Source organism: Temnothorax curvispinosus, unplaced genomic scaffold (assembly GCF_003070985.1).
Source record: "Temnothorax curvispinosus isolate PA1 unplaced genomic scaffold, ASM307098v1 QBEX01011959.1, whole genome shotgun sequence".
Taxonomy (NCBI): Eukaryota; Metazoa; Arthropoda; class Insecta; order Hymenoptera; family Formicidae; genus Temnothorax; species Temnothorax curvispinosus.
Window position 1 is genome coordinate 1,076,461 of NW_020221739.1, and position 21,682 is coordinate 1,098,142.

At 42.1% G+C, this 21,682-nt stretch overlaps 1 protein-coding gene across 6 annotated transcripts in view; it reads left to right on the forward strand.

Annotated features, from left to right (window-relative positions):
- LOC112462028 (Down syndrome cell adhesion molecule-like protein Dscam2) overlaps positions 1-21,682 on the forward strand; it is a 98,818-nt gene that overhangs the window by 27,863 nt on the left and 49,273 nt on the right. For all 6 annotated transcript variants that reach the window (XR_003041615.1, XM_025027541.1, XM_025027537.1 and 3 more), the window contains exon 2: positions 21,198-21,288. Coding sequence is in view for 5 of the 6 variants with exons in the window: in XM_025027541.1 (XP_024883309.1) it covers positions 21,255-21,288 (34 nt within the window). In the remaining variant the exon portion in view is untranslated. The remainder of the gene's footprint in view (positions 1-21,197; positions 21,289-21,682) is intronic.

A 21,682-nucleotide genomic window follows, 5' to 3' on the forward strand; every position in this document is an offset into this window, starting at 1 on the left:
GTACCTGCATTATTGATTAGTTCTATTCGTCGATAAAATATAGTGCGTTCTCCGGGGAATGAATTTTTTTTCGAACCGAATTGATCCCAGGTCGCCGCCACACGTCTCCGAAAAATATTCATTCCAGCGTTGCGAACCATCGGACGTTATTATCGTCGAGCTCGTTACTCGAACCGGAATATTCGAGCTGTGCGCCGATAATAGAACAGTAGTACCTTCCTCGACCATGCCATTCCGATCTTGCTTTTAATATGGTAATTTCTCCGTTCGTGTTTACTTTACAATCGGTCATCTTAATTCTTAACGCGTTGACGTTACGTCAACGAATACCTAATTGTGAATACGTTTCGTTTTACGGTTGTTTTAATAGGAGATATCGATTTAGCGTTTCTCGCACCGAAGTGGAACAGAAAGTAGGTAGTCGAGAGGAAAAATATGCTGTTCTCGGATGATCCGTGCGCGTATTTCGCAATGGCGATGTCTCGCCATCGAATAGCATGAGGTATATTTTGATAAATATCCGAACGTCGAGCGGAATTCTTTCAGTGATACCGAATTTTTTTGCCGACACAAATATTCTGGGCTCCATTAGACGCTGGTTTGGCAGGGAAAAAGTACAAAGAGTCGTCGCCTGTGGCGAAATAAGATGGCTGTGCTGTAAAGCTGAAGCCGTTCTCGGGAGCCGGGATTATTGCTGTGCCGATCGAAATTCTTCTCGCTTTATGCTAGCTTGTGCGAAATCTGTTTCAGACGGCAGAAACGTGACAGAGAATTTCATTAATTTCACAAGTGAAATTAGCACGGTAAAATCTCGGAATGGCAATTCTTCTTTAATCCGGAAGAACCGGTACATATCAGCTGGTAATGCGAGGATTACATTGTCGGGTTATGTTGATCCAAGATTATATTTCATTTCCTTTAATCGCAAAATGTGTTCTATCCTCGCGAAATCTATTCCACCAGGACGTAACATCATAACCGGAAAAAAGTATGACTTGCAAATCCGCGCAAATCTAAAAGTGGAAAATCTCCGTTCTCTCAACAAGCGAAATTTATTCAACTCGCGAGTTAATCTGAAAGCAAATTAATTTCAATTTGCGTTTATAAATTTCTAGAACAAGCCTCACGTAAAGTACTTTCTTTCAACATTATTCGATATATTATCATCGATCATTGGTATACATCTCCGTTATTTGCAGTATTCAACGAAAGTTCAAACTGAGCGCGAAATCAAAGACAAACTAGAAAAGAATATAAATTGCGAGAGTGCCAGTTTCAAATGGGACGAAAATAAAAAGATTCGGGCTCATCCGCGCGCGATATCGATCTATCTCCCTAGTCGTGACATGCGCAGCGACACAGCCGCTTAGAGCGTGCGCGCGATTTGTAATTCGCTAATCACAAATTATTAAATAAATATGACCATGTATCGGGATACATGCCGTGGTAGCATTGTTAGACAAACACTCGAGAGTGGCAACGACAATTATATCGATGATAAAGAGGGAGAGGGAGAGAGAGGAGAGAGCGTATGCAGGACGACGACCACGGTATCGCACGCGGTACACCTGGATAATAGATTTTGTACACGAGCGCGCCACCACTGGCGCGAGTAAAATACCGGTTGCGCTACTAATTGTCGTTAATTGCCTACTCTATACGGCCAGTTTTCAAATGAGGTTTCGTCGCTCGCTCCCCCCCCCTCCTCCCCCATCCCCCGCGCGAGCGACGAGTAAAAGTAATTGCGATTCATCGCGTTACCGTTGTGCCTCGTCCCACCACCGGTCGTATCATCCAAATCGAACGTTTTTATACAGTGTCCGCAGTCTCTCCGGCAAGAGATACGGTCCCGTGCTCGCTCATTTTTTTTCCCCTCGTCTTTTTCCGCCTGTCGCTTTCACTCGCCGTGTACCTCTGTTTCTCCCCTTTTCCTACTGTGTCTGCCCTCCGTTTCTTTCTTATTATTTTTCCCCGCCGGTTTTACCGGCCGCCTTGTTTGTCTCTTATACTACTATCGCTTTTTGTCAACTTACATTATACTTTACTATCCTTTATAATTGTACGCGTTGTGTCTAAACTGATGTTTCTCCTGTTACTTCTGTTACTTTATTTAACCCTTAAGTGCGCAGCTTTGCATATGCAAAGCGACTTTTCGATGCTCTGTGTACCCTCCCTTATGAAGTTCGAACTGAAAACGCGCGGCTTTTGCACATCTGTAAAGAGCCTTCTCTGGTCCTTCTGACTCTCCTTTCCCTTCTGGATGAGTTCCTTTTAGGGGATTCCCAGTAAAGGATTCAAATTAGTAAAAAAGATATTTTTAAATATTTGTTTAGACTTTAAGCAGTCATTATTTATTTAAAAAATACTCAAAATGCTACGAAAAATTAGTCATTTAAGGGTTAATTCATTTTTTTTGCTTTTTGGCCGTTGAACGGTTTGCCGTAAGTAACTACGCGCTGAGAGAAAAAGGCAGGATGACGGGCCAGAGAATCAGACCAGAGAATTTCGTTTCAGTCGCGGCTAGAACGGGTGGAATTTTCGTCGGGTCTGCTAAGCCTCTAAGCGGCTTAGGATTTCGTTGTACGCTTCATGAAAAGAGCGAAAGAGAACGCGACGTTATAGTAGGACAAAGAAAAAAAGAAAACAATGTAGTTTCGAAACGAGGGAAGAGAGAATTTCTGTCCGCTCCTGCGAACGACGAAATGTATTACAGGAAGTGTCGGTATTCAGACATAATCACGTGATTCCGTCTCTGCCCGCCGGTTTCTGCAGTTCCGTTCGCATTTCTAATTTATTTCACTATTTGTGCGATCTTTTATCGCACTCTCTTCTCTTTCTCTCTATACCGCCCTGGTATAATCCGATATTATATCTAAAGCTCAACGCGTGCGCGCGCACGTACACGCTGATAATCATTTTCTATTATTATTGCGTTAAAAAGCATCATAAAGTATACAAATTCTTCTTGTTTAATATTTTAACATCCGTAAAGAGAAAATACATAGTTTAATTGCGATCACTTTTAAAGAACAAGGAGCAACAATATTTCCCGAGATCGATCATTTTATGTTTTAATTCTAAATTGGCAATGCATTATGTTGAAGGGAATTGAAAATTACAACAAAGTTAGCATCGTTTAAGGAAAGTTTGTGATTTGCCAGATATTAAAGTCTTTTACTGTCGTATGAATTATTGTTCATGAGAGTAACATGAATCACCGTACCAGAGGCTATTACAGTCTCGCGATCTAGAATGGACGAAGACTCAAACATGGGTTGGTCGGATTTAAATCCCAAATGGCATTCCCACGTTTATCTAAATGATATGTACACTGTGGCTTCCCTAGCGGTTTGGTACCCATCTTATAACACTTAACCAACACGAAGGAGAGAGAAGACGCCCATTTTCCGGCCCGCTGTGCCGCGCCGTTGTTCCACAATACACCATATAAATAATTTTGCACTGAATTTAGTACCAGTCTGTCAATTATTAAACGCTCTGTTTAATCACGTGATAAATTATGTAATAAACAAAGGTCTTCAATAGTATTCAATTGTTCCACGTATAGAAATACAATAGAAGGACAATAATAATTATGAAAATTTAGGTAAAGTCATAAAAGGGATAATTTAAAATACGTTACATTAACGTAGCCAAATGTAACGCACGCTACGAATGTAATTTTGGAATATTTCGCATAATCGAAACAACTGGAACAATGAGAGGATAGAATTATTGTAATGCACGTAAAATAGCGTCTGTTCCATGTAAAAATCCAAAAAAAAAGTTCTAGCGCACAGAGAGATTGTTAATTAAAATATATCGTGCACTCGCGGGAGTGAAATCAATATTTCTTTGAAATCGCATGCAGGTCGGTTCGCATCATTTTTTTTTCCAGTGCGTCACGTAACGCGGGCACTTGTGTGACGAGCGTCAGCAGGTAATAACGAGTGCAGCCGGACAATTTCTAGTGCCTTCGCATATGCTCGATGTAGCGTGTATTTGACCATTGGAGAACGTCCATGCCGCAAGATATCTACGATCCGTTCGCGTAACATCGTACGCTCGCACCACGAGCCGTGTGTCACGTGCGACCGATGGCAGGATGCGAGAGCGATACACCAACATGAGAGAGACAGAGAGAGAGAGAGAGAGGGGGGGGAGAGTGGTGAGACCAGTGTCCCCGGATGGTGCAGGATAGTCAGGTGCCCGCGTACACGTATATATGTATATACGTATGTATACGTACATACGTACGGGGGCTAATAACGACGAAAGCGAGGTCAAAAGCCGACTAAAGGTCGACGGAACATCCCTATCCGTCCAGTTTCAAGGCGCTCCATCATTATTGCGACAACGTTTGATCTACGTGATGCGTCGTCGCGCCCAGTAGGTTCGCCTCCCCGTCGCCGTAATTATAGCTAATGCGCCAAAGCCGCGCGGTCATGGAACTCGCGAGCCGCCCGGTAATCCCTTCGATACGTTTAGATTTATTGACCGGACGAGCCAGCGCGCGCCTAGGCAGCTACGGTAGTCAGGGAACGACCGGTCACCGCAGTGAATAATTACGTAATCCGTATTTAGCCCATTAAGGACCATCTAATTTCCTTTCGTCAAAACTACATCCCGCTGACTCGCACGGAATGTACTTTTCTGTATAAAATTTCGGCAATTCTTAGAGCGTCGGGTCCGGAGGTGTGTCGCGGAATTGAGTTACTATCCTGACGAGAAAAAATTGTCACGGTTGTGGAAGCTGCTAGATTTTTTCCGATAAGATAATTCTCTTTTTAAATAACTTTTAAAGATTATTTTAATTATATATTTTCGACAAATACAGATATTTGTAAATTAAAGGGAAATCGATTATCGAAGGGTGATGATCGTTTATCAATGATTTCACTAGCATCATGGCCATTTTGACTCATCGATAATGCTTTCTATGAGCATCGTGCGGGCTCTTCTGATCCATTAGCGCATCGCTGAGCTAATTCGAAAGCGATCTTTCGAATTAGTGTGTTCGCAGCCGCGGTTTCCGCGGCGCGCGGCAGTGTGCTTCTATGGCACGATCGATGAAACGCGAGCTGATTTCGAGGCCGCTTTTGTCTCAACCCCTGAAAAGTCCCCTCAGGTCAAATACTTCGCCATTAATGTTCCGCACTCGATTCGATTGCATTACACGTGGGTCACGAAAGGCAACCCTTCGCTCGATCGAGCATTGCTCAAGATTCCCATTTTATGCTCTTTATTTTTTACTTAAACTTAGCAGAGAGTGATTATGTGTCGAGGTATTCAAACTTTAGAAAATGGAATCGAAAGCATGTCGCATATATTTACTGTCACATATGTCATATATCTGCTAGCATCTCTAACAATAAGCAGCGACAGTACGACAGCCGTGTTACTCTTCTTGACAAATATTCCACGTTCCATCGCTCGTCCGACAAATATTTCGGACAAATTCAATGTTATACCAGCGTTTTGATACGGTATAGGATAGAATTGTCACTCGCGACGGCGCGAAGGATTCGCCTAGAAATATCCTTTATCCGATCATCGGGTTCGTTTTCGGTCTCTATATTCCTTTCGCTCGACGAGTTCCCCGAGTTGAAGGTCACTCCGTAGTTTATATTCCATCGGCGCCAGCATCTTTATCGGGGATCGGAAAACCCTAATTCCCCCGAGGAATTTCACACTAAGAATTTATGCTACGGAAACAATTTCCGATGCTCGCTCGTCTGTAAGAAACTCCTCCGTTTTTTAGATGGATTTAGGAGCGATGGAATGCGAACGCGACATATATACAAGAAGAGCGCGAACTGTCTTGCGCTGCGCGCATATTAAAACGTTATTTCATTTGAAATTTCATCTGCACGCGGTCAGATGAGAAATGATTCGCGCGATTTTTATCAAGACTTTCATGCGTTACATAACTTTCGCTGCAATATCGTCAATTGTTCAAAATCCGATCTCGCTTCCTATACAATTTCCGAGACATAATTGTAGGACATACTTGAAACTTATAAGACCCTGCATTGTGCAATTACCCTGTGGGCAATTAACAAGCCAAAAACATGCACTATGCAGATTAATTACCATAATAAACTAGTTGTAACAGTCAACGTAGTGGCAACTAGCGGCGTGTAATAGGTCGCAGGCCGCTAAAACAGGGCGCGATTGTTACATCGCCAATGTTGTTGGGGAAATATATTTCACATTTTTAACAACGTTCGGCAACACAATAAATTTAACGGCATTGAATTACGACTATGATCACAGGCGTTGCCTGATGTGCGCTGTTGAAGACGCGGAATATAAAATATCCTCGCCGTGAAATCATTGGAATAATAGAATCGCAATCCCACTCGGACGTACGTCACCAATTTGTCGTGGTGAGTAACGGCAACGTGGGAAAATTGATCGATTCAATATTCCGTACTCGCGCGATCAAGATCCCTTATACTGAGGCGATTGATAACGGAGGCGCGGAGTGCCGTCCGTTATTTACTATCTCGGTAAACGGTCGTTTATTACTCCCACATATCACGGCAGTACTCGCGTCGCTATCACTGTTTCAACGGGATTACGGTGTGTACAAAGATAAGCGTCTAAACCTCACCTCTCGCCCTATCCCTCCACCCTATCCCCATACGGTAGCGTGATCGCAATTGTGCGCGCGTGGCCTCGACGATTAGCCCCCAGCGATCGCGTTACGTAGCGCAACGTACTATAAACACCTTATGATTGCCCTTAAGGGACCGAGCAGGGTAAACCCATCTATTTGTAAGGGTGGCGGTTAGAGGGGTGGAACGATTTGGAGGATCACGCTCATGACTCGCGTTTAAACGGCCGCGCCGCGGGGGAGGTGTGTGGGATCGAAAGTATTTCATTGTGCAACGTTTGAGAGCCAATGGCTCGGCAACGCGCTCCGGCGCGTAGCTCTCATATTACGCACGACAAAACGTTGGCCCTTTGTACTCTTTAGCAGCTGAATGGGAATTATTCGGTCTCACGGTTGAACAGCCAACACGCGTCTCTCGTACAATCAGCGGTATATCATTTGTCGATTATCGTTAATGCCGTTGGTCTTGCATTTCCAACGGGGAAAAGTCACAATGGTGGATTTCTACTTCCAGTTGTGAGTTCTAATCGCTAATTGTAAGTCTAATTCCAATCGCTTCGTCTAAACAATTTTACTGTTGAATATTAAAGAACAATATCGCCATTCGATAGTGTCAACGATAATTTAACTTAGACGAACCATCGATTCGAATACAGATCTATGCAGACTAGGTATATATGTTTGTTCCTTGTACTTTTCATCTTTCCTTTTTCTTCCTTCAGAATCTAATTGTATATCTATTTAACTTATGTATCATTTTAATTGGAAAAAAATATAATATAACGCAGCTAGAGAGAAGAGGCCTTATATATTTAACTGGAGGAAATGATTTTGTGGCTCGATTATATTTGCATATTACAATTATTACGGGCCGGAATGTTGAACGTAAAAGGAAACATCGTGCGACATGTAGCGTCGAATATCACAACCGACACGAATATTCGCTATGGCACTCAACGCGTTAACATTGTAACAATCGATTAACGCGGTTTCTGCTTAGCGCAATAATATCCCGTTGAACCGCTCTTTGTAAAACGAATGCCCTCGCGCAAACAGAATCGCGTATCGAATGTACCGAAATAACGACGCGAAAAGTTCTCTATCGCGCTATCGATCCTTCAAATACGGATACTCGCATGCAAATGCTTCATCGTTCTCTTTCCTTTTATATCTATCCTACTCGCGTATGCACGCCGTAGCCGAAATGCATATAGGTACGAATTCTGCGACTTTCTTCGCCATCACGATGTTCCGCTGTGCGCGCTCGTTACATTCCCGGCGTCTACCGCGAATGTAACTCTGTCTCTCGGCGTAGTCGACAGATCTTCCTCGACATTTACGGGACGAGCGACGATACATCAGCGTCACCTCTAAAGATTTCATCCCCTATGGCTCGGCCATCAGTCCAAATGTCGGGCAACAGCGGCTGCCTGAGATATGAACTTACATTTCGAGATTAGAGTGAAGTTCGGTTAGATTTATCGCATGGAAATGATCGCAATTAATACGGGACCGAGAAGTTAAATATACGTACGTGAACGAATTTATCTCTACACATTGAAGTAAATCAGAGAAATTGATTATTTGCTTCTCCAGCGAATAGAAATGGAACGAGAATTGAGTGGTTACGAGAGACAAAAGTATAAGCAGGGCAGACGCGTATAAATATTTAATGCTCGTAAAGACATTAAATATTTGTTTTTCATTTTCTACCATTATTTGTTTCATCCGCACTCGGCACACATCTGTCATACAATTTTTATAGCAACATTATAATCCGCCCATATTAGCTTTTAGTATCAAGTTAGATAAAAGTCAAGTTATAACGTTAAAATGTGATATAACGCGGTTCGCGAGAGAGCGACTTTCCAAATCTCAATAAACTTGGTGTAACCAAACACCTCTTTTCCTCGGTTAGAAGAGATTGCCGCTAATATGGTGCGCTATATAAGAACTCGGGCGGTAGGGGGTGCGACATTATCGATTTCTCGCTATCGGGTGATCCGATACCTCGATAACACACGTCCGCCTCGCGCCGTTCGCCGACGAAATGGGAGAACTTTTGACGCGCGATAAAAGTTTCTCGACATGACTGGCAAAGCTTCCAGAGGCATCTATCTTTCGCAAACAGATCATCGATGCTCGCAGTTTCCGCAAAGGTGCGCGCTTCGACGACTTCATCGAATCGCATTTTTATCGCGTTTAATTAAGGGTGTTAATTGCCGCTTGAATTAAAGCGCGTTATCAAGAAAGTTAGAGCGTACAGATAGCGCCGGCCACGGCAAAACAACCGTGCCAAAGTATGCTGGAAAATGTCAGAATATGGTAGGATAAGTCATGATGAATAAGAGTAAACCTACAGATTACACAAGAGCGTCGGCAGTATAAACTGGACGGGCTCGGAGTTCGTACGATGAAAGCAGAATAAGCTGCGGTACGTCAGACTCTTTTTTTTTCTTCTCTCGTTTTTTTGTGTGTGTCGTGTAAGCGACATCTTTTGCGAAAATTCATCTTTTTCAGTGTGCGCGCGGTCTGAAAAAAATTAAAAGGGACGGTAAATACGAGCCATTATCTCTCGCAAATCGTAGTCAAAGGATCTTTTCCGCATGCGACTCTGAATAGTAACGCTGAAATTTAAGCGTAAGCCAAAAAGATTACGCGAGTAATGAAAGTCATTTTCAAATTAACACTTTTGTTTGTAAGATCGTGCGAAGGGCTAGCTAAAGTACGATGAGCCAGTAAAATTAAGACGATCGTCGATCGCGGAAACGGTATTGCCGACCGGATACTTTTCGCTTGCCGGGAACACCCTGAATCTTGCGGATTTCGCGATTCAAGCGTTAGTCCTCGTATTTCAAGATCACGAATTTTTTCAGTCAGTGAGTTAGATAAGGTCGTAACGCGACGCTTCCGGGCGTGGACCCGCCCGCGTATAGTTAGGCGAGGAGAAATCACCGGCTCGGAATACCACCGGCGGCAGAGAGAGAGAAAGAGAGAGAGAGAGGGGGGGGACGGAAAGGGGGTGCTCGGTGCACACTTCCATCGTAATTCAGCGAGAATGGCCACGCCATCAAATGCGACGATACCGCAGCGCAACCTCGAATGCCCGTATACATACATATGGGGCGGGCGGGTGCATTCACGGGTCCTGTAAAGCGAATTTGCAATATTCCACCGATAGCACGACTCGAGCGGGACTCGATCGAATGGCGTTGTTACGTTTACGCTTAAATATCCGAGCGGGACGCCTTTCGTGTCCCTGTCCCGGCCTCGTCTCCACCGCACAAACGCAAATATCCTGACTTAAATATACGGCTCCGTGCGCGACGGTCACGACCCGCGCACCATTTGTTCCTATTCCGGTAATGCAAATAGTTTCTGCCGAGCACACTGACACGATATAATCGAATACCCGCCACACGATTTAGTTACAGAGTTAGCCGGAGGAAATGGTCCGCGGATTAACAAATTAATGCTAGCAAAACCAACTAGGGGCTATACTGATATTCAGAAATTCTATTGAGTCATTTGTAATGCCTGTTGGTAATTTTCTATACGGGTGTAATAAGCAAATTTTTTACAAAAGATTTTTGTAAAGAATCTTCACAATATTAAGTAAAAAAAAAAAATTATTAATTCTGGATCACAGACTGATGAAGATCTTTGTTGGTGGAAGTCGAATTTTGATTTCTCGAAGAGGAATCTATCACGTACACCATGAATTAAATTTGAAAAAACTGTTTAAAGTACACTGTCACACGTACATTTGCGTCCGTATGCTGGTATTGGCCTTCAAATTGATAATTGTCTACTAACAGATTATCAAATTTAAAAAACATTTTTTATAAAGAGTTAAACAATAATTAATTTCTTCCATACCTCTAACAAGAAAACTTCGCAAATCCAAAAATTCTGATTTTGATGAAACTTTATGTAGGGAGGGGAGGAATAGACAAATTTAAAAATTTTTAATTGCCCCTACTAATTGTAAGACGATAGCCCGGCATTACATTCAAACAACCGCATGCGGGCAAATCGACGTTTTTTCGCGACCCAGGTAGCAAAGTGACGTCAAATGACGTCTTAATAACGTCTTAATGACGTCTATGACATCAATAAGACGTCTTTGGACGTCAATAAGACGTCATATTTGCTACTTGAAAAGCGCCTGGCCGCGCTAAGTTTATGAACAATTCCACCAAATTACTCATCGGCCAATCAACGCCCACACACGTATCTCAAAGATAAAACGAGAATAGCAAAAAGTCGCTCTACATATGAGGGGTGGTTTTACCCCTTAGAATCGTTTTTGGACCGCAATTGAACATTTCTAAATACGTCTATTTATCCTCCTTACATGTACGTAAGATTTCAGAATCAAAATTTTCGAGTTCACGAGATTCCCTTGTAAGTTCACCGAAAGTATGTTAATTGGTATCGATTACAACTCGATTTCGTTAGATATAGAAAGCTAATTCGACGGTCTGGTGAGAATAAGGCGTATTAAAAGGGGCATCAAGAGATGTTTCGCATTGGGCCTAGTTGAATGCGCGTTTACGGTCGCCGCGCGGTTCGACAGTCGCGCGCGGCCGTCCGCCTGTCATTAATGCATCGCCACATATACGTACGCTGGTACCGCAGCGGGTGGTACCTCCGGTACACCAACGGTGTGCTGTGCGCGTCGAGCAAACACCGGTTCGCTACACGGTAAACATATCGGTGCTCGCGGTGTAGGCGGACGGGAGGGAGAGCAAAAGCGACGATGGGGGTTGAAAGCGGAGTGAGTGAACGAGCGGGCGAGTTTGTGGGCCCAGAGAGCGCGGGCGCGCGCCACGTCGGTGTGTCGCTAGTAATGAATAGGACATAAATCTGCGGAGGTTCTCTCTCTGTGCCGGTAACGTCCCCGGGATCTCTCTGGTCCTCTCTCCTACTCTCTCTCTCTCTCTCTCTCTCTCTCTCTCTCTCTCTCTCTCTCTCGCCAGCACCATTTACGCGTCTATAGACGCGAGCGCGTACCGGCGACGGCGGGGAATTTTCCAGAGCAACGCGAGAGTGGACGTAATGGACGTCCACTTTTACGAATACGCGTTCTTCCGTTTCCGCGACAACGCCGCAGGAAACGATGGAGACGGACGGGTTTTATTCGCCGGTAGGTAAACGATGGCTCCGAACGACGGAACGACGGAAGAAGCGTCTCGGGCAGCACGGCGTTCGCACTTTTTTTTACGGCCGGAAGCTGCATTCGCGAGTATCGGTCACTCCGCGAGTTCAGAACACCGTTCTGGGGTTGTACAGACGGAATAGAGAGGCGAGCAGAATAGCGATGTTACTTATTCCTTTTCAACGAGAAATGACGTTGTGAACCCAGTGAAGAAGCCAACGGGTTGCTTGACAGTCCTAAACGTTACTCGGAATTGTTACTTTATAATTAATCGAGCAGCAAGAGAAAGAAAGAAAGAAAAAAAAACACGCGGATTTGTTTTTCGCGTATTTGGGCACTTGAACGATAACGAATTATCTCGTGCATCGTCGGCTTTACGTGTGCTATATACGTTTTCACGGGAATCCAATATATTATTTCAGATCCGCGATAACAGCCGCAGCCAGAGAAGCGGCGATGCAAATTTCAGATCTACTTTGACCCGATCACGGGCCAATACCCGCAACGATATTACTTTCTGGTCACTCTCACGGTACATCTCAGAGATCGTTTCCATCTCGCCAGGGCTACGTGGAGGAGTACGTGGAGAGGATCCGTTTCCGCGGCCCGGAAGCGGGATAGAGCGAGAAAGACGGACGGATCGGCCAAGCGGCAGGTTTAATTTCCGGTCGGGTAAATTCTAAAGTGGCGAAAAGCTGATCGCGATTCGATGGAAAATGCCGGGCGAACGCTAGGGGAGAAAATTCATATAAATATCGTAGGCAGTTAAGAAAAACGATATACGCAAGCCAGTGAAACAATGATTTAACTTTGTAAATCGTTGTTGTGTGTAACGCGATCGTTTCTAAAGATGTTAACTTACGTTCATATTTCTGGAATATTCTCTCCGAGTCGACAAGACGTTCTTTTTTATGTTTGTTTTTGTCGGACGACTTTTCCAGTTCTTTTTTGTTTGAGTAAACCGTTTGGAAACGGTCAAACTGAAAGGCTTTCATGTTCATCTACCGTCTATTGACTAACGCGAGTAATTTTAGAAGCAAACTTTTACAAGTTTTTGACTGAGCGAGATTTTCTTAGCGCTCAATATTCAAACATATATAAATATAAATAATATTTAAAATTAACAGTATTACAATTTTTTCAAAGAACCAAAATAATTCTGGTAATTTTTCCCTTATTTTAAAGATAACGGACCGTTGACCTGATTCGGATAACAATCGATAGACGCTGAGTGCTCATCAAGTATTTGGCAATTCAACAATTACATATGATGGCCTGTGATGTTCATAATGTTCAGCAGATGCAACGTGACTGAGTAATGCATGGCAAGGCTAGGTAGCCTATCAATATCGCATTAGTTAGTAATAAATTTATAATGCAGATTATGAATTCAAGCTGTACATCGAAAGCGCGATTATTACCGTTAAAAATAATAATAAATTTTAAGAAAGGCTTTTGTTAAAACTAATTTTTGTCACAATTTGATTATTTCATTATTGTTTCTTACTTATTGTTATTTTATAACTTATGCTGCAAAATGCAAATTAAGCAGAAAAGATACAATTAGATAAATGTGAGAGGAAGTATATAATACGTCGCCAAACTTGAGGAACAAATCTTAATTACAGAATTACTCGATTTTAATTTGGAAAGTTAGTTAACGCGTATTTTATTTAAATCACTGTGAGAGAGTAAATCGCTTTATATTATTACGCAAAATTTTCCTACAATAAATATTTTGTTATTTTAAGATTTAACGATATTGAAACAGGCAATTTAATAACGTAAAATGATAATGAACCATTCAGCCTGACCGACAGCAACAACAGTTTCCGCAATTTGGTGTAGCATAAAATATACTTACTAATTAATGAGTAATTTATTTATGGATTAATATTATAATGGAAGGTATAATTTACGTACGTGTTTACCATTTGATCAGTTGATTCCGATATTATCTCTTCCATTATTAACTACTTACAGTAACAATTTTTATATCAGTTATGTACAGGATAGAAAGACAAAGGATTATATTATCATAAAGGATTATATTAAATATAAAGAATTATATTACCAAAAGTCGTAGCTCGTCTCGATAAAAATGTGAAAAATTTAGTTAGCCAAAGATAAATTAATCAAGATATTTAACATTCGAATTACGAATTTGCGAAACAATTCGTAATTGAAAAGATATACGCATCAATGATTCTGTGGGATACTTTATACATGCAGATCGTACGGAACCGACAAAATTCTGCGTGGGATTAAAATGGCAGCACCTCTGACCGTTATATTTCGAAAACATATAACTTTTGATAAAATGTTCATAATGTGTTTACATGGGAGCAGCTAACGCGGATCGTAGCCGCGTCATTATTCTTTATACTATCGAGCGACTATAGGATAGTTCTCTCTAATAGCGGCGGAAATGTCGAATAATTTCATTTAAACTTATTTAAGCTATCGTATTCAGTTAGCTAGTCGGCTAGCCAACTAAATTTGTGGATATTGGCTGTCTGTGTCTCGTTCGAGGATCCTTCAATACTCTGGAGATCCTTCAAAACAGGTTTCAGTGTCGAGACCGACCACGACGTGACGAGAGGGAAACGATGCGGAAAACAATTTCATCGGCTTCGTTGTCGCTAATCAGCACTTTGGCAGCGAGCAAACCCTGATGAAAAATTCTCATTGAGATCTCGGGGACCCTCTTTCTCTCGCAGCTGTCTCTATCGCGTCACTACTACACCGCTGGTCGAACAATATCCTTTCTTCGCGACGACGTAGAAAATCGAAAAGTCGGCCGGGAGACAGGCGGAAGAAAAGGCCGAACGGGAGAGTTAGAAAGGAGACGTTCCCATTCAGCAGTAGCTTAACGATCTATCCTTTCGGAACGACGGCACATCCTCCAACGTTCTCCCGCAATCCCTTTTACTCTCGCTCGTATCTACCACATCCTCGCGTCACTGTGCCTTATTCTTCGCCATTTCCTTCTTTTCATTTCGCTATACTCATTCTCCTTTTCCTCGCGCTTTCAGCAGCGATATCCAATTATTTGAAAAGATTTAAGTAAGGAAAAAATACAGATATAGATACGTCAAATAATCTTTTTAACCGTACAATAAAATAGCAATTTGAAAAAAGTTAATACATCTGAAAAGATGTTTATATTTGGTGTATTTTAATTATATATGTACACATTAATTCAAATAGAGAGAATATATATGAGATTCACGATAGATTTTTACGTGACAATATTATAACGTATGATTTAAATGCAAGTTTAAAATATGAAAATAAACTGACATCTAAATAATAATCATCTGGCAAGCTAAAGTACGTACGTAATTATCTTCGCGTCTTTTATAGCGTCTTATCTGGTCTCTTTCTTTGGCCTTCTGTTCTATAAAGGATTATATCCAACCGCAACGATTGTTAGTCCAATACCATCCTCTAATGCATAAGAAGGCTGTTAACGAAGGGAGGAGTTAATTGCGCGATGGTGTCTCAGCGGAAAAGCACAGTATTACACACAGAAATACCCTCGTTCTTCGCCCGGAGTCGTTTATGAATTCGCATTGTGGGTGAAACTCATAGCGCAGATTCAAACGCGACGAAAGCTCGAAAGCTCTTTTGATATATTGATGCCTTCTGCGGTATTAAGCGTATTTTCAATGCATAATGAGTGTTTTTATGCGTTTGTTACATCCTTTAATGCGCGTTTCGCAGAAAACATCTTCCTTTCTAATATTTCAACGAGCATTAAAGCTTAAAGGCATTAGAATTAATTCGCATTTGGGGAGGAAGAATGAAAAGACACATAATGTCTACCCATTCCCTTTTACCGCCAAAGAGTCATTGTCCGGATTATAGATATGTAAATGATCTTTTAAGTCTCTCTGTATTCATGTAATACTATACAAGGAATATAATAAAGCCATTTTTAAACTTTATTCTATTAATTGATTAAGATTGATGACGACGAAATAGATTGCAAGTTTTTTTATTATAGAATTGCAAAAATTATTAATAAATATTATATAAAACATTTTGTATAATTTATAAAATATAAAAAATATGTAGTTTTATTTATATTTTAAATGGACATACAATGTTTCGAAAAATTGAAATTCTGTACCTAAAAAAGTACGACACAGCGCCGAAAAATTCATTGCACCGAAATATTATTATTTGAAAATGTCACTTCCAGAGATATTCGAGAACACAGAGGCGTTACGAAAAATCACAATTTCAAAAACCGGAAAAACAAACGGTATCCTGGAAAACTATGAGAAAAGAACGATTGACATATACGATTTTTACTTAATGACATTTTATGACGGCTCATTCTTGTTCTCTCAACTTTTTGGGAATATATACGTACAAATATCTCGGAAGAGTGATATTTCGGAATGACGATGGTGTTGCCAAAACGAAATTTCCAAAACGCACTTAGCTACTCGTTTTATTGAGAATAGCAGTATTTCGATTTTCGGTCGACTTTCGTCCCGGAAGATTCGTTGGGATGTAACGCGTTCGACCGAACCGCGCTCTGCCGCGTTGCATGAAAACAGAAAGCTTAGCGCGAGATACATCGGGTAGTGATATATCTCGAGCGCAGCGCAGTTTTTCCGTCGCTTTTAATCCCGCGTACCAGCGATGCTATTATTGCCTACAATTCAAGCACACGTTGACAGCCGGCAGTCGATTATTTTCCCCGCGGTGAAACATTTGTGCCGCGGTATCTCGCAACCGTAACCAGCGGCGAGAGGCTCTCTCTTTCTCGCGTTCGTTAAACACCGTCCGAAATTTATGCTTTATGCGATCTGACAGCGTAACGAGCGTGAGCGAAATTTTATCGGATTACAATCAGAATACCTCCTGCGGCTCCCTTGCTTTCGATTCGATTAAAATCGCCTGGGGCTCCTATTATCAAGACTAGTTGATCGTTTTTCCTATATTTTTTTGCGGAAGTCGTAGAGCTAGCTGCGAAGCAGCAAGCGCTTTTATTCGAAGATAGTAAACAATTTTGTATTACGCTCATTCGTAAAGCTTTAAATTGTTTAAAGCAATTTTCCTTTTCAGAGCAACGATCTGTGATTCGAGTAGGTAAATTTATAAATAATACTAAGATTCTCTTGGCGAATTTTATTGCTAAGTATCGTATCTAAGAAATTGCGATTAAATTACAGGAGTCTTTTCGCAATGCATGGCACACAATCGTTCGGTGCACCTATACTGTCATACGAATCGTACATTCGTAATCAATCTGTGAGAGTCGAAATCTTCTCAGTTGCCGTTGAGAGAACACGTTTGATAAATTCTCCGTCGGACAGAGTATACTTGAGATCATTTCCGCATTAACGTGCAAACGTGTCAGGCTGATACTTCGGCGCGGTTTTCGTGATATATGGCGGTGATTGCGCGGTGAGGAATGGCGCGCTGAAATTCCAACGAAGTTTCGTTAACGATGCGCCACGATGGGTCGTCCGACGCGCAAAGAGCGCGAAGTCATTCGAACAATCTCCCTTTACTGTTCTCCACGCCCGTGCGTTCTCGAGAGATGTGATTTCACGATGCCGGATTTTACGACTCATGCAACCGAATTATTGTCTTGTAAACGCGTTATCCGACAAAGTAATAAATGATACGTCGCTTTCTGCCACGTACGAATTTCGTAACGCGCTTTGTTCAACGAAGCGTGAAGGATAGGATAAGACGGATCTACAACACTGTCGCGTTGTTGTAATAAAAATTAAACAATAAATGAAGCGTCATAAAAATTTTCTCAGGTATGTTTTGTTCGCGAAATAAAAAATTTGAGTTTTCATATTCTTATATTACTATACCTTTGTAATACACGTACATACATACATACACATATACACACACCCGCATTCATACAAATTGCATTTATACGTGTGCTCCGTACAATGTGCAAGCGAGTCACGCAATAGTCGGCCGCACGCGTAACGAGGTAAAGAAAGGGAACGTTTAATTAAAAAATTCCAGGAACAAATTGATTCGTTTCAGTACGGTATTCTCGTAGTTAGACGAAACTATTCGATGCCGCCATCTTTCTAGCAACGTCGATCGAATAGTTATGAACCCATCGCTAAAAATTGTCACATCGCTAAATTATCAGTATACGCAATTTAGAACGTGCAGTTGAAAGCACAATAGAACCTTTTTTTCTGTTTCGATAAACACGCTGGAGGTACGATGTATACCAATATTGGACACGCGATAAAGGATATTGCGTATCACTGTTATGAAATAAGCGAGAGAGCAAAAAATGTAGATTTAACCTTCAATTGTTACAATTTCTCCTGGCGCTTCCTCGCTGTAACACTACCGGACATCTGCCGTGCGTGAAATCGAGGCGAATCGTGAAACGCACTCGAAGAGCGCGAAAAGTAGCAAAGCTGCGCAGTATTAACGAACGTGCGTAAAAAAATATAAAAAAAAAGAGAAAAAACAGGCCCGCCGATGTATAGACACACGGAATTCGTACACGCGTATACGCGATGTCGCGGTCTGCGGTTCGTGAATGGGGATATGCGAGCTACGTACGCTTAAACGTACATGTTATACTCACGCACAAAACGGCAAATTCGACGCGCGGTTTGTGTGCGCGGGTTCGCGTCGGTTCGCGCTCGAGATAAATGAAATTCATAAGACGGGAATGATATCCTTGAGACGGGACTTTCCCGTGCCGGATGGGCGATAGTTTCGCGCAAGACGAAGCGAGAGAGAAGCCTCGACGGGGTTAGTGTGGGGGTCAGGGGGGCTCGTGCAACAAGTGACGTTATTAGGTTGGCGCTCGAGGGTTGCAAGGGAGGGAACGGAGCGAATCATAATGCATAACTCTTGCCCGTCCTTGTCTTACTACTCGCGCGCGCGCCCGCACGGCCATTCAACTTCTGCGGAATTGCTCGTGCCAGCTTAAACCGAATCACCCCCGAAAGACCGAAAATTAGCGAATATTCAGTGAACTAGATGCCACGATTATTTTTGACTCAATAATAAAATTATAACAAAATGTTATTTTGATATAAATACAAAATTGATATTTTAAAGCGCAAAAGTTCCTCAGTACCAGTTTGCCACGGATATAACTGGAAATTCATGTGTGTTTTAACTTTTACATGCTCAACATTATCGAGAATTGAAAGCTTTCACGGTCAGTTAAACTGCAGAAATTCCCTTTGTGAAATCCGATTCAAAGTACTTTAATTTAGAAATTGAATGGGGATACACAAATGGCGGAGTCTCCCCGGTTTTCGATAAGGATAAGGACTCGCATTTCCAATAGTCACATATCGCCTGCCTTAATCTTTCTGATAAGCTCGAGTTATGATATTCACGGTGAACTTCAAAAGCTCGTTTGTGCTCAGATCGGTGCCAAGTTACGTTGAGCTCATTCGTCCTTGTCGTCCGATACGATAATCGGCCGGTCCAAAGACGTGCCCCGTCCTAGAAAACTAAATTTCCATTCCGTTTCTCGGCGGTGGTGAACCGCGAAAAGAGACCACGTCGCCGTAACGGAGAAGACAAAGAGGCTTTATTATACGAGGAGAGCGATGGAAATTGAGAACGGCGAGGGCGGAGATTGGCAAGGATGCCGGGTGTTCCCCTTGGCGTCGAACGGCAAAGACGACTATCTTATATCCGCAGAACTCGGATTATTACCGCTCAAGTCGGTTATTCTTCTTTCTTTTTCATTATAATACAGTTTTGAAACGCGCTAATCATGCGTCATCGTTTGATTCTCTATACGTTCGCCTTGTTGTGTGAACGTAAAAAAGTTTATAATTCGCTCTTCAGTCTTAAAAATCTTGAAAGAAGGAAAAATCTATTAAAGTGAGATTAAAGTTAATATTTGATGTTTAAGATCATTTTATTCTTCCTATTTCTCCTTTCATTCTTTCATGACTTTAAAGATTTAGCGGCGATAGTGATTGAAGTATAACCCATCTAAACAGCTGAGGCGATGAAAGTATGGTATAAAATCTATAACTTATCGATATACGTCTCTCTCTCTCTCTCTCTCTCTCTCTCTTTAAGTATCATAAAAATTCGATCTCGCCTGAGCGTACAAAGGAAGCTTTTCAAAGCTGAAAGGAATCTTAAAGGTACCGTATGATCGAGGAGTATTCTACACGTGTAACACGCGGACGCAGCAGCGAGAATGGAAAAGGGAGCGGCGGAAAAAAGGAAGGAAAAAGGGAAAAAAATAGGGGAAAAAGGGAAATCCAATGGACGACAGGGACCACCGTCGTGTCGTCAAGCCGGTCGGTCCTTTTTTCGCCTCGCGGCCCCCTCTGTCTCTCGGCACTTGATTTCCGTCTTTCCCATTTTCCTCTTTCGCTCCGTATCTCCCGGAACCCCCCCTGCTCGTCCCACCCTCGTCTTCACCCCAAGTCCGCCATTTTTGTTTGTATTTCGTGGTGATCGTGGCCCGGAAACGGACGTCCGCGCCGTGAAAAATGGCCGCCGTTGCGCTTCCGGGACAGGAACGTTCTCCTCCTCCCCCCTCTCCCCCTTCAGCCCGTTATCCCTCCTCGCAGTTCTCTGCCCTGAATTCTACTACTGACGCCCTCGTCCCAGGGCGAAACGCGTTTCATCCGACCGACCCCCACGGCGTGTTCTACCTTTCTGCTCTTTACCACTGTCCTGTCCGACTTTGGCCATCGACCGGTGTCCGAACCGTGACCATTTGACGCAACGCGCTACATGTGTTCCTGACGTCGTGCAAACCAAGCGTTTTATCATAGTTCCGTGAGCCGTCTAGTCACATTTGATTGTAGTAATTGTCACTCGACACTTCCGCGAACCGCGCTGATATCACGCGCGTTGAGAGAATCCCAGTATAATACGGTTGCGATCGTACACATTTGTTGAACGAATAACAAAGCGATTGTAGTCAAAGTAGAATTCTATTCGTTTTGTAAATACGTACAATAATATTAGTGGATTAGAGCTTTGTTTAACTTTCTTGCAGTTTTGCGCTGTTTAACTGCACTGTTCGACAAAAAAAATACAAGAACGAGAATAATAGTTTTTTCGTAGTTTTTTAAACGCTGAATACGATCCTACTAAATTGTTCTATCACGTCACAATTTTGAGAAATTTGCAATTATAATATGCCAAAATACACTAAAATAGTTCTTTTTTCTAATTTGAATTGTAAATTTCTCAAAATTGTGACGTGATAGAGCAATTTGGCAAACGGGATCATATTTAATGTTCGAAAAACATATACTACATAATATACTATAAGAAACGATTAATCTTGTTTTTATGCTCGAAAAGAAGTAATTTTTTGTTGAACAGTATTATTGATTGATTGATAGATTGACAGAAATTTTGAATTAAAAACTTATTTCTCTAACTTCCTCTCCGTGTATTCTGTTTCAGGAAAGTTTCAAGAATGTGTTGAGCTGATTCTATCCGGTTATACTCAGGGTTTTGGGAATGGATTCGACATTATTGCTGCTCCTACTGACCGGTAAGTTTGTAAAATACTGTGCTTCTCGGCAAGTAATATATAGAAGAAGTGTCGGCGTTCTTTGGCTTGACTGTTGGAGTCGTTAACGTAGGATCTACAATTGTAGATGGACTTCCACGCAGAGATTATATCTAAAAGTCCCGGCAAAACTTTAGTAGCGAGTCCCACTTATTATAAACTTTGGTCCGGCAACACTCTCCCTTTGCAACAATGAGTTGTTCCGCAATGTTGAGGGAATAAAACGGTTCGCAAACTGCTACTGGAAATTTTTCTCCTGGTCTTATTTTACAGTTAATAAAACCTTCTCGTATCCGCGTAAAGAAAATAGAATTGTCTGCGGAAGTAGCATCGCGATATCTTATAAATACGAATAAAGGCAAGCTCGTCCGTCCGT